General features: G+C 47.2%; 2 protein-coding genes across 2 annotated transcripts in view; one reads left to right on the top strand and one right to left on the bottom strand.

Moving 5' to 3' along the window:
• LOC146038827 (cytosolic beta-glucosidase-like) overlaps positions 1 to 5430 on the bottom strand; it is a 70506-nt gene extending 65076 nt beyond the window's left edge. Inside the window, exon 1 of the mRNA XM_083161402.1 lies at positions 5001 to 5430. The gene's annotated coding sequence lies outside the window, so the exon portion shown is untranslated. The remainder of the gene's footprint in view (positions 1 to 5000) is intronic.
• ADGRA3 (adhesion G protein-coupled receptor A3) overlaps positions 5038 to 13207 on the top strand; it is a 53117-nt gene continuing 44947 nt past the window's right edge. The window contains exon 1 of the mRNA XM_083161401.1: positions 5038 to 5782. Within this exon, the coding sequence (XP_083017527.1) occupies positions 5592 to 5782 (191 nt within the window). The 5' untranslated portion in view covers positions 5038 to 5591. The remainder of the gene's footprint in view (positions 5783 to 13207) is intronic.

Consider the following 13207-nt stretch of genomic DNA (forward strand, 5'->3'; position numbering starts at 1 on the left):
GATCTCAATTTGAAGTAAAACCCCACCCAAATCTAATTCTCTCTGCACAAGTAACATCTGCCCCACCTTCAGTGAACATGGTTTTGTCCATCTAAGAAGGATTTTTGTCAGAAAGAGTGAACTAGAATAAGGCCCTTAGTTCCAGGCACCACAGCACTACATGGCAGCAAGGTGCGTACAAACAGTTCGATTCTGTTTTTGATTCAATCTCTATTAGATATGGACTACTCAACCTGCTCTGAAGTTTTTTCTATTCCTTTTTAATTACCACTATTTTCTATTCAAGTTTTCATTTGATGTGTATTCAATTTGCTATTAGATTTGTTAGTAGATCAACACTGGCTTCAGGCAGGAGTTGGACATGGAACCGAACGCTACAGTGAACACATTACCGGAAGATTTCCATTATATAGTCCTGGCTGCCAAGACTATTTTTGGTACTTATGTAGTATCTGGGCGTCCGATTTAGAAATCGGATCGGATCGCATCGCATCGCATGCGACCAAATCGTATGCGATGGTCAAGATTTTTTCATAGGATTCAATGTTAAAATGGTCTGAGTCCATTTTAACATAGAATTCAATGGGAAAAAGGGGTCCTTTTCCTTTCCCCACTATCCAAGTGGGCATGGAGTTGGATATAAACCTGTGGCGAGCGTAGCGAGCCACCGAGCCCGAAGCGTGGCGAGCGTAGCGAGCCCCGCAAGGGGACACAGAATACTTTTTAAGAAATATGCGTCCCCTCGCGGGGCTCGCTTCGGGCACGGTGGCTCGCTGCGCTCGCCACACTATATAAAATCAACTCTATGCCCACTTGGATAGTGGGGAAATGAACAGGACCTTCTTAACATTGAATCCTATGCAAAATCGCATCGAATCGCATCGAATCGCATCGCATCGCATCTGATTGTATGCCTTAAGGTAAGGCATACAATCACAAAATCGGCAGCCCAGATACTACATAAGTACCCTATTTTTCTATTGGATTTACACTATTCCAAAATGCCAGTTGTTCTGGATTGAGCCCAGTGTCTGCACTCCTCAAGTTCTATCCCTCTAATGGGGCCTACACACAGAGCGATATTCAGCCACTTTCTGAGTGATTTTACATTACTGCTCAGAAAGTCGCTGACTATCGCTGTGTGTGTAACCCACACAGCGACATGGATGCGCGGCCCCGCGTGATCACGATACAGAACAGACCTGCTACTTATTGTTGCTCAGAAGGCCCACACATCTCTGCGTGTGTGTGTGGCCTTCTGAGTATTCAGCCACCTGGAGCCCCGATAACGCCTCCCCTGGAGGCGCCTCAGCTGACAGACAGTCCCTTGGTCACCGATCATGCCCGGCCCGCTGCTTCCCACCTGCGCGCAATGACAAGCGCCCAACCAGCTGAGCCGCTTGTCAATGCTCAGCAGTACCTCCCAGATGCCGGCGGTAGCGCGGCTCTATTAGCACGGAGCCCTGATGTTTCTGCACTCTGCATGGCAGATAGGATGAAGGATCTTCCAAAGCAGCCAAAGTATTCAGTTTGCAGTGACAGTCTTTAAGGTATGAGGGGCCATAAATGATGATATGTCTGTGTAACTGTGGGCGGATGTATTAACATACATCACCGCCCCTCGCCACGCCCCCACTGCGATATTAGTGCACATTCCATTTAAGCGAGCACCTGGGCAAATACATTTGCAGTTTGGCACTCCAGACAGTCTGAGGGGGCGCCAAAGATCCTAGAACTGGTCCTAAAGGTGCCCCTTTCCCCCCTGCGTGCCCACTGCCAGGGCGCGGATTGTGATTTTTTTTTTGGGGGGGGGGGGGGGTTGGCACACTAGGGGAGGGGAAAGAACACTTATTAAAAATACATTATTTATGTGGTAGATGTATATACCGAATCTCCCATTATTAATCTCTGACACAAATCTCTCTGTATGTGGCTCATTATCTGAGAGAGTGAAATCTCTCGTGCTGAATCTCCCGTTATGAATCTCTGACACAAATCTCTGTGTATGTAGGGCCCTTTACAGCTACTCAGGGGCAGATTTATTAAGCTTGGTGAAGTGATAATGTGAATGATACTTTATCACCGGCCAATCAGCTTCTACCTGTTATTTTTCAAACCAAGGGCCAGATGCACTAAGCTTCAAAAGTGATAAAATGGAGATTGAGAAACAACCAGCCAATCAGCTCCTGTCTGACATTTTTCAAACACAGCCTGTGACATAGCAGGTATGAGCTGATTGACTGGCTGTTTATCACTGTCCATTTTATCACTTTTGATGCTTAGTGCATCTGGCCCTATGCCTGTAACTACACAGTTGAGAGCTGATTGGCCGGTGATAAAGTACCAGCCACATTATCACTTCACCAAGCTTAATAAATCTGCCCCTCATTGCAGAATGGTCGGGTATGGGTCATAGGGTTGACACATATTGTCGACATGCATTGGGTCAACCACAGAAGGTCGACATGGCTAGGTCGACACACGCATTAGGTCGACAGTCAAAATAAGTTTTTCACATTTTTTGTCACGAATGTCAACATGGACACTGTCAATGTGTACCACTGCACTAGCCATGCTTCGGGGAACGTTGTCTCGCTACGCTCTGCACACTATTCTATTCTCCCTCTACGTCCTAGTGGTGTACAGTGATGCACCAGTGATAATCAGCCGATGCTACCAAAGAAACTACAGAAGACGTTCCAGGTGCCAGTGACAGGGATGAACATCAGAAGCCCATAATCAAATGATGGCTGAGCTTCTGCCATTAAAATTTTGATGGTAACTAACCACTTAATAAAATAAATAAGATGTGGAAAAAATACATTCATATGATTTGCAAATGCACAAAAACATATTTGCGCATGCAGAACTTCCCTGGCTGCAGCACTGCCGTTACGGTATGGAGGGTGATATTGGGGACCCTTTGGAACACCGTCAAATGATTACCATTTTCTGGAGACAAACATTGGTGTGGCGTGTGTTATAGCTCACAGACAATGGGGGTTATTCTGATTCACTCGGAAAGATTTCAGTTTGAGGTACACCCCCACCCAAATCTCTGTGCACATGTTACATCTGCCCCACCTGCAGTGCACATGGTTTTGCTCATTAGAGAGTGATTGTGCCTTTCCGAGTGAATCAGAAAAACCCCCAATGGCTAGGTTGACAGCAAAAGTCCTACTACATGCACAAGGCTGATATTGACAACAGACTAATGCAAGCAACACATCGACACGGATGTCAACATGAGTTTGCATGTTTTTTTGGTGTCAATGTCGATACCTGAGCACGTGGAACCCCAACAAATACCGCTTCCCTCGAAATGCCCGGTTCCTATTCAGAGTCGATGTGGATGTACGAAAACTTGTGTCAACCTTTTGCCAAAGTTGACCTAGGCATTGTAGGTCAGCCATCTGGATACCATCAGGGAGAGGGAATCCCTGGAAGGGAAGTTAGCCCACTCTGGAAGCAGTAACTATTGCGGGAGCCTGGTGGAGTGCATTCAGCGGTCACAGGGCCTAATTCTGGTTTGCTAAGTAAGGTACGAACATTGCAGCTTACCGGGCACCTGAGATGCCGCCCCACCGAATACCTGCTGCGGATTCCCCTCAGTACCATGTAAGGGAATGTCTGCGAGAACATATCCCCTCACATTCCTCTGCTCTAGGAGAAGTGATTCCATGGTCGCCTGTTCTGTCGACAAAAAGAAGTCAGTAAAAACTGACTTTTATTTGCATGCGCCTGGCCGAAGACTGGGCGGCTGATGTCCTGGGACCTCAGCTGCCCGCGGCAGGTATCGCCCGCCTGTGGCAGGTATCAGGCCACCCGCGGACAAATGGGAATGCCCAGCATTTTCATGGGGATGCCTATAAATGCTGGTCGTGCTCATGGGCGCACCCTATTCCCGCTGCCCCAATGTTTGCGAACGGCTCGGCGACTATGCAAGATGCCAAAGTCATTCGCAATGGGGGGCTGCATGTGCGCATAATAGGCCATAAGACGTCCCCAAAACAACGAGATGGGCCGAACTCGCTATATAGCGAGAGAGCTAGAATCACCCCCACTACTAGGTTTACAGGTACTTGTTTCCTAGCACGGCGCCCACTAAGCAAATAGCTTAGTGGGCTATTCTGCGTAGTGAAATCGCATCGCGTACGGTCTACAGTGCTGTGCGATGTCCATGTTAGCTGCACAGGAGTACTTTTACAATGAAATATCGCATGGCACCAAATGCGATGCGATATTTCATTGTACAAGCACCCATGCCATGAGATGTGATGGGTGCTTACAATGAGATGTGATGCTATGTGATGTGTGCATAGTATGTGATGGGTGTTGTAAGCACCCGCACCTACGCCATCGTTTAGCGTCAACCCCAGTATCCACGCCACCCCGAAGCATGGCGAGCGGTGGCGGAACGCGTCTTCCAACATTTTCATACCCCCACTATCCACATCGGCGTGGAGTTGACTTTAGATAGTGTGGCGAGCGCAGTAAGCCACCGAGCCCGAAGTGTGGCGAGCCCCGCGAGGGGACACGGAATACATGTAAAGTAATCCGCGTCCGCTCGCCACGCTGCCCTCGCCACACTATCTAAAGTCAACTCAACGCCGACGTGGATAGTGGGGGTATGAAAAGGTCGGAGGACGCGTTCCGCCGCCCCTCACGGGGCTCTGATAGGGTGTGAAATCGCATCGTACGGTAAAAACGTACCATGCAATGCGATGTGATTTCACTACGTTAGCGTACGTAGAAAATGTGGGCACCGTGCTAGTAAACAAGTACCGGTTTACATATATGTTGCCTGTCACCTGTTCTATGCTGTGCTAGGTGCATGCAGTACTATGGCTTCCCAGTCCCTGCTGCCCTTACTATCATGGGTCTCAGAAAGAAACATTTGTATTCCAGATTGGGACGTCCACTACAATGGGCACAAGGGAGTAGGGGACAGTAGGCACTGGCAAGGCGGATAGATACACAGCGGGGTAACCGGGACTTACTACAGACATGGGGCACAGCCGCGTCTCCTCATGGTGTGTAACCCGCCGCAGCGCTGCCGGTCCCCGAGTCACAGCGGGCGCCCCCTCCTCTTCCTTCCCCTCCCCCCGCCGGCGGCATGTCTGAGCCTGGAGAGGAGGAGAGTGGGGAGGGGGCGGGAGTGGAGCCCGGGCCGGGGACAGGGATGACGGTCTGAGGGACGGAGGCCAGCAGCAGCAATAGTACCGCCAGCGCCAGGCAGCAGCAGCCGCCCGTAATGTGAGAGGGGGCAGCAGGAGGCCTCACCCGGGGGCCACAGCCAGCACGGACCTCCCAACACAGGGACCACCCGGTAACCAGAGACCCCCACACCGCCCCCCAGCCTGCGCCCACCCCTCACAGACCAGGCTGGAGTCCGGCGGCGGCAGAAGCACTCCCGCACACCGTGTCCCCCTCACTCACGACCCTGTTACTGAGCTCCGGACCCGCAGAGGAATATACAGACCCCCGCACAGGGATATACAGCAGCACCCCCCGGTGCCCGGAGACCACCTCCTCCCCCCACCGGAATACAAACAGCTCCCCGTAGCAGGAGCCCGCACAGAGCGGCTGGAATGGAGGCGCGGGGCCTGTCTCTGCTGGTCGCCGTGCTGCTGTCCGCGGCCTGGGGTCTGCCCCCCGGGTGTAAGCAGGACGGGAGATCCCGGGGCACGGGCAGAGGGGAGGCGGGGAAGGTGGTGTGCAGCGGGCTGGACGCCGGCAGGAGCCTTCCCCTGGCATCACTACCCAACCGGACCTCCACCCTGTGAGTACCGCCTTGTTCCCTAGCTGTGGAACTGCAAGTCCCAGCATTTATCTCTGCCTTTGTACTTGTACAGCAGCAGAGCCTCATGTAGCCGCCTCCGGCCAGTTTCCTTTATTGTTTACATTGGGCATAGTGTTATTGTTGTGGTGGAACTACTAGTCTCAGCGTGTCTGGAGGTTTAAAACCTTAGGTGCCAGCTTGGTGTTTGTGTGCTCACATTAATACCCACACTCTATAGACCATCGGGCAGAGATATGGGTAGGGGCTGCACACATACCCTCCTGGCTCCTGGGACCCAATCTTGTTATCCCCCTGAGGGGCATGGGCACTATTTTTGTTGCTGGTGTTGTTATTATTAGATGTGCTGGGGCTATTTCAGTGGGCAACATCCATTCCTGGTGCCAGGTGGGCAGTACCCTGCTGTCTGAGCTATGGGCATAGCTTTCCTTTGCTGTCTGTCTCCTCTGTGATTTGGGTATCTGGTTGACAGTCAATAGGTCAACATTGACAAAAAGTCAACACAAGCAATAGGTAAACATGGCGATGGTCGACACATGGTTAGGTTGACGTGTTTTTCATGATTTTATTTTTGCACTGATAAATTTGTTCATACGAACCACATGGACTACAGTTAGGAACTGTGAAGTGAGCCACGCATTACACTAATTGGGGGTCCATTTCGGCATAGGCATAAAAATAATCTTGTGTTGACCATTTCCATGTAAAACTTTTGCTTGTGTCGACTTATGTCCATGTCAACCTTTTTCTGTGTCAACCTTTCCACTGTTGATATAGTTACTGTCAACTTAATGATTCACACCCGTTATTTGTTAGTGACCCCAAACCTAAATACCCTTTGTCCTCCTTTCCTACCACACTTATCAGTGTGTTGTGGTGGCTGATGTATCATTGCAAGGTCCCAGGAAGGCTATATTGGGCATGACAGCTGGCCTTGCTGGGGCACACGCATGTACAGTAAACATGTAGCTCGTAACAATGCACATCTGTTCTGGAAGACTGCCCTTGGGGTAAAGCAAAGTTTGCTGTTGTAAACTACACTCACAAGCTTTTCACAGCACTGTGGCTTGTTTTATGGCGATGTTGGTTTTTAAATCATAACTATTCAAATAAAATGCTTGGATTATTTATTTTTATTTATATGAAGAAATAAAAACACTTTAGTCACCCTTGTTATGCATTACATTAGCCATACTGGCTCATTTAGAAAGCCCAGGTTGATGGGAATTCACATACAAAAACCAGGGATATAGCTGCATGTGTGAGAGGGGTATTCAGCTACTTTGTAGGATGTTACAGAAATATGGTGTACTGGAAATATGTATAATCACTTTTATATTATATGGTCATTGAGAAGTTAACAAAGTTATACCCCTTTCACATTGCACCTAATTACCGGGTTCATGCTGGTTTCTTGCCTGTTCGACCCGGTAACTGGTGAAAATGGTTACCGGATAAAGCAAACCGGTAGCAACACAAAGATTTTTACCGGTTCATTGAAGTGTTGCTTTGCGGTGTGAACGGGTTAATGGGTCGAGCGACCCGTTTCTCATTCACACTATAGTGGAGGCAGTGCTTGGAGCACCTCTAGCCCGCCCCCACATGATGTCATCGAACTGGCAATATTGCCGGTACGCTGATTCGACGTGAAAAGTTTCAAAGTCCCAGTGCGACCCTGCATTTGCGGTCTGAAAGCGGTATTATTTATGCCACTCTTTGCTTTGCTATTCACTATACCAGGGATGAGGAACCTTCGGCCCACCAGCTAGGGTTGAACTACACATCCCAGAATGCTTTGCTACAGGTTTAGCATGGCCAAATAGCTGTAACTGTAGCAGTGCATACTGCAATGTGTAGTTCAGCAACAGCTGGAGGGCCAAAGGTTACCATCGGTTCTCACTTATCCCCAAGCCGTCATTTTCTAAGAATTTCTGTAATTGTGCAAAGTAAAGGTACATACACACTAGGCCAGTGGTTCCCAAACTTTTTAAAATCACAGATCTCTTGAGTATCAGATATTTTTTTATGGCACCCCTAGGATTTAATTTTCCTAATGAAAAAATATGAAATTAAGTAAATTGTGTTTTGATGTCATCCTTAGTTCAATTATATGGTGAGGGAAAAAGATTTGAATCTGTTTGTCCACATATTTTATTACTGGCAGCCACTGGTTTTGTCTGCTGCATGGACCATAAATAATTTGAATTGGGCCTGGACCACCAACTCAAGGCACCCCTGCGATGTGTCCCAAGGCACCCCAGGGTGCCACGGCACAGTTTGGGAACCACTGCACTATACTGTAGACTTGTACATCCCCTGTTTGGCATTCAATCGTGAATCAGGCTCTTGTCTCTGAGTTAACCAGACACAAGCTATCACACTTATAGACAGTACTACACTGGTGATAGAAAGGTTGTAAACAATGATCTTCTTTCCTGCATTAGCCCAATTCAGGATGTGACAGATTGGCATTTTCCAATCTGTGACCCACCTACTGCCCCCTGCAGTCTGTGTCCTGATGGGAAGCACTGTACCTACATTCCATCCTATCACAATCCACATCCAACTACATCATTAGTGCAGTACACAAAGATCATTTATTTACAGGCTTGGCTGACCCCTGGCTCTCTATCTGTTTCTAAACTACAAGACCCAGCATGCCCTGCAACAGTTTTGCTATTAAGGAATGCTTATACTGTGGCAGGGGATGCTGGGATAAGTAGTTTCACAACAGCTGGAGAGCCACAAGTTAGCAAGGCATGATTTATATCAACAAGATCCTCATACTACCTCATAGGTGTTTGATACAGTTGTATTTACCACAGAGCATCCTGTGCTTGCACCGTGCTTTATTTGCATATAAACCTTTGTCCCTGATTGTTGATACCTAAACCTTTGTCCCTGATTGTTGATACCTACCAGACGATGTGGTTCTGGTAAGCCCTATGCTGTATGAAAACCATGCAGTAGAGCATCATTGTGGTTACTGTTTAGTATATCCTGTTTAGTTTATATTACTGTTTTGTCATTTTGTGTACATTTTTATTAATGGGCAATATAGGATATCATTTTTGTCATCTACCATATACATCGTGTGATTGCCCACCTACAGTATATAGTTGCTTGTCTGGGAATCTGCAGTCTGGGCACTGTTGGACTAGTACTAAGCTGGATGTAGGGAAAGAAAGTCAGGCTCAGACACAAGGACTGTGTTTGTGTTACTTCAAGCTGAGGCAGACGTACACCAAGCAACGTAATGCCTGAGGGCTGGTGCGGATACAGGATGAGGGTGATGAGATGACTGTCTCCTGCACTAACTAGCCACTTGTAAATGGTGATTGCTCCTTCACTACTAACACTGGTGGCTGTTTTCCTCATTGTTCGTGCCAAGATTATATGATTTTATCGGCATATTTTGGAATAAAGTTTTGCTGCTGTAATTTATATAGAAAGGGTAATGTTACGCCTGTTGTGTTATATCATTCGTTATCTGCCTTTTTCACGTGGGTAGCCCCTGGCAGTCTGTTTGCTTTATTTGTATTCTCAATTCTATTAGATAATGTTAAGACATGTGTGTAAATAAAAACATTGCATGATAAACCATATTAAAAACAAAGCAATGGAGCATGAACAGAATGAATTGGAGCATAACAATTAAAGCTGTGTACACATGGTGCAATATATTGCTCAGTTTCCAGTTTTCATCAGCGACCAGAGATGGTCCCTGATGAACAGGAGACTCTGCTGGGGGAGCGTCAGGGGGAAACAGCTGACCAGCGACCATTAGGGGGCTGAACACGGGAGCGTGCACCCGGCGATTTATCGCTGTAGCACAAACAAATCACTGGCAGTATGGTCGCTAAGCTATTGGTATTGCACCGTGTGTACACAGCTTTAAGGACAAAATTAAGTGATGGTGGAACTACAGTAAAGTTCACAATTGTTTTTATTAAATTACAAGGATACAAATATTTGTACTATTTCATTATTATTTAGCTATACAATGTTATTAGGTTCTGCTAGAAGCCAGTAAAACCTATATTGGCATGCAATATCATAGGCTGATGTCATAGCCACATTGGGGATGCTTTGCCAGAAATTATATGTATTTCATTCAATCAAAATGATCTTTTCATGCAGGAAACATCAGCGATTGTATTTTCCTGTCTGTCATCAAGGTCCTACTGTGATGCATGAGGTAGAAAACACTAGGACACTGCTTTCCCTATGTGTTGAGCTGTCACCTGGATGCCCAGTAGGATCAATATATTACTTGTAAGTTAGGTGCTGTTGGCTTTCTGTGCATAGGTCTCGATGCAAGTGATGGCAAGGAACTGAATAATGCTTTCAACAAATTATACTGTAAGCCAGTGGTTCCCAAACTTTTTCAAATCACTGCACCCTAGAGCATCAAAATATTTTCAAGGCACCCCTATCCAAATGCTTCTTATCGAGATATTCAGAAAAAAATATGGTACTTGTGTATTACCTGGGCGCCCGATTGTTTTCATCGCACGTTAAAAATCGCATACAATCATATCGCATGCGACGCGATTGGACCCGCACATGCACCCAGATGCCTGATTCTTATGTTAAATGCCCCCCCAGCCCCGATTTTTGATTGTACACCCACCCTAATGGGTGATTAATATGTTAAATGGCCCCCCATTGTTAACGCCACCCCATTATCAACACGAACCCGAAGTATGGCGAGCGCAGCGTGCCCGCGAGGGTGACCTTTTCATACCCCCACTATCCACGTCGGCGTGGAGTTGATTTTATATAGTGTGGCGAGCGCAGCAAGCCCGAAGCATGGTGAGCGGACGCGGAATACATGTGAAGTAATACGCGTCCCCTCGCGGGGCTCGCCACGCTTCGGGCTCGGTGGCTCGCTGCACTCGCCACACTATTTAAAGTCAACTCCACGCCGACATGGATAGTGGGGGTATGAAAAGGTCGGAGGACGTGTAGCGCCGCCGCTCGCCACGCTTCGGGTTGGCGTTGATACTGGGGTGGCGTTAACAGGGGGGGGGGGGGGGATTTCACATAGTAATCACCCATCAGGGTGGGTGTACAATTAAAAAAAGGGTATGGGGGTGCATTTCACATTGTAATCAGGGATCAGGGTGCCTGTACAATGTATTATCAGGTATAATCGCATCGCATGCCACTAGTTAAGGCATGCAAGGCGACGCGATATAAAAATTGTACACTCCTCCCGGTAAAGGGTCAAAATCGGGTACAATCGCATTGCATGCCTTAAGTAGTGGCATGCGATGCGATGTATAATACACAAGTACCAAAAATATTAAATGAAGTGCATTGTGTTTATATGTCACAGTTATGTAGTGAGGGACAGGATTTGCTTCTGTTTGTCCACATATATTATGATTGGCAGCCACAAGCGCTGGTTTTGCCTGGTACATTGACCATAAATAATATGAATTGATCTTGGTCCACCAACCCAAGGCACCCCTGCAAGTGTCCTGAGGCACCCCAGGGTGCCTAGGCACACAGTTTGGGAACCACTGCTGTAAGCCAAGAGGTGGGCATCTGAAATGAGAAGGACGTTGTGTCAATGTCTTGCCTACTGAGCTAGCTAGGCTGGTGGGGTAACTGAGCTTTTGTTCATGGACCATCAAGTAAGCATCGTTGGGAAACCCCAGTCCCCAACCATTACAGAACCCATTTCATATGGGAAGCGGTCATCTATTAGAATGAACTTAGGTCTACAGTTATTAGGTCGACCCCACTAGGTCGACTGGCAGGAAGGTCGACCTGACTTAAGGTCGACATGGGCCAAGGTCGACATGACTTAAGGTCGAATTTGCATTAAGGTCGACATGAGGAAGGTCGACTGGTCGTAAGGTCGACATGGGGTTTTTCACTGTTTTTTGAGCCGACATGTGCCGACAGGCGATATTTCATGCCCTACCATCCACTAGGGCGTGGAGGAGGTTATTAAAGCCGTGGCGAGCCACCGTGCCCGATGCATTGCGAGCGAAGCGAACGATGCGAGGGTCCGATTCTCATTGCCAACTGTGTCGACATTCGGGTAAAAAAACAGTGAAAAACCCATGTCGACCCTATGACCAGTCGACCTTCCTCATGTCGACCTTGATGCAAATTCGACCTTAAGTCATGTCGACCTTGGCCCATGTCGACCTTAAATCAGGTCGACCTTCCAGCCAGTCGACCTAATGACTGTAGACCTAAGTTCATTCTGACAGATGTACCGATTCCTTTCATATATACCTAAACACCACAGTAAGAACCTCTGGGAGCCTTTGTTCCCCAGGTTGAGAACTGCTGTTAAGCAAATCATGCAAGCATGAACATCACGCAAATTTTATATATAGATCTATTATATCTCCTCTTTTGTCAAGTTGACCATGAAGAACAGTGATTATTAATCATACTTTGCAAAGTGGTTGATTTGAGTTGGAAAATAGCATTTATATTTATTTCTAAAGGGACAATTGTCAAAAGTGCACAAATTATTGTTGGTGATTAATCATGGACCCAGCTTTGTCTCTTAACTATCTGTGGAGCAAACCACAGTTCTCACATGTCGTCATTTACTTTGAAAGCTCAGAGAAGGATTTTGAAGATGAAACATTTCTGGAAACCACATGAAAGACCTTTTGCAGCTTTGTGGTTTCATTTACATTGGGCTAAAGGGTCGCTACAAGAGAGTCCGTATCACCTGGCTGGGCTGGTGCCCTAAACAGATGCATGCACACACTTGTTCTCAGTATTGTTTCATATCTTGTATTTATTGTTCATTTGTTCAGGAACATGCCATAACATTTAAGCTGGGCAAAAGTATGCAGACCTACAGACTAGCATGTCACTATAAGCATCCACACACCTTACAGTCTACCAGTGATCTGTAGAAACAATACAAGACCGATGCACCATCAGAGAGCTTTTAGGTATTGTTATTAGTGCTTGCCTTGTAACTGATTCTGACATTGATCATGTTTTCTTACCTGATGGAATCATGACAGATTAGTCTGCAAGTGCCTGTATCCGGTCAGAGCGGACAATACTCTGCAGTGTCCAGTAAAATTTGGTTCCAGTATTTACAAAACAAAAATATACATGAATTTAGGGTAATTCAAATGTTTCCCTGCTGCTGTCACTACGGGGGTCCAAAAAAGAGCAATTCATTTGCTCTGTTCGGACACTAATCAGCTGTGGTAGACTCTTCTCACAGCCAGCTACGGTGGCAAGAAGAAATGTGCAAAAAGCCTGTGGTTTGGGAACCTCATTGGGGTGCTGGATGACTGCACGACAGGGGGGATCCCGACGGTCAGTATCCCGACTGCCGGTCCTCTGACAGGAGGGGGTCTTGACTCACAGGGGCTATTCTCCCTTGTGGGGGTCCACGAGCCCCATAGAGGG

Source organism: Crinia signifera, chromosome 1, assembly GCF_055691185.1.
Source record: "Crinia signifera chromosome 1, ASM5569118v1, whole genome shotgun sequence".
NCBI classification, from domain to species: Eukaryota; Metazoa; Chordata; class Amphibia; order Anura; family Myobatrachidae; genus Crinia; species Crinia signifera.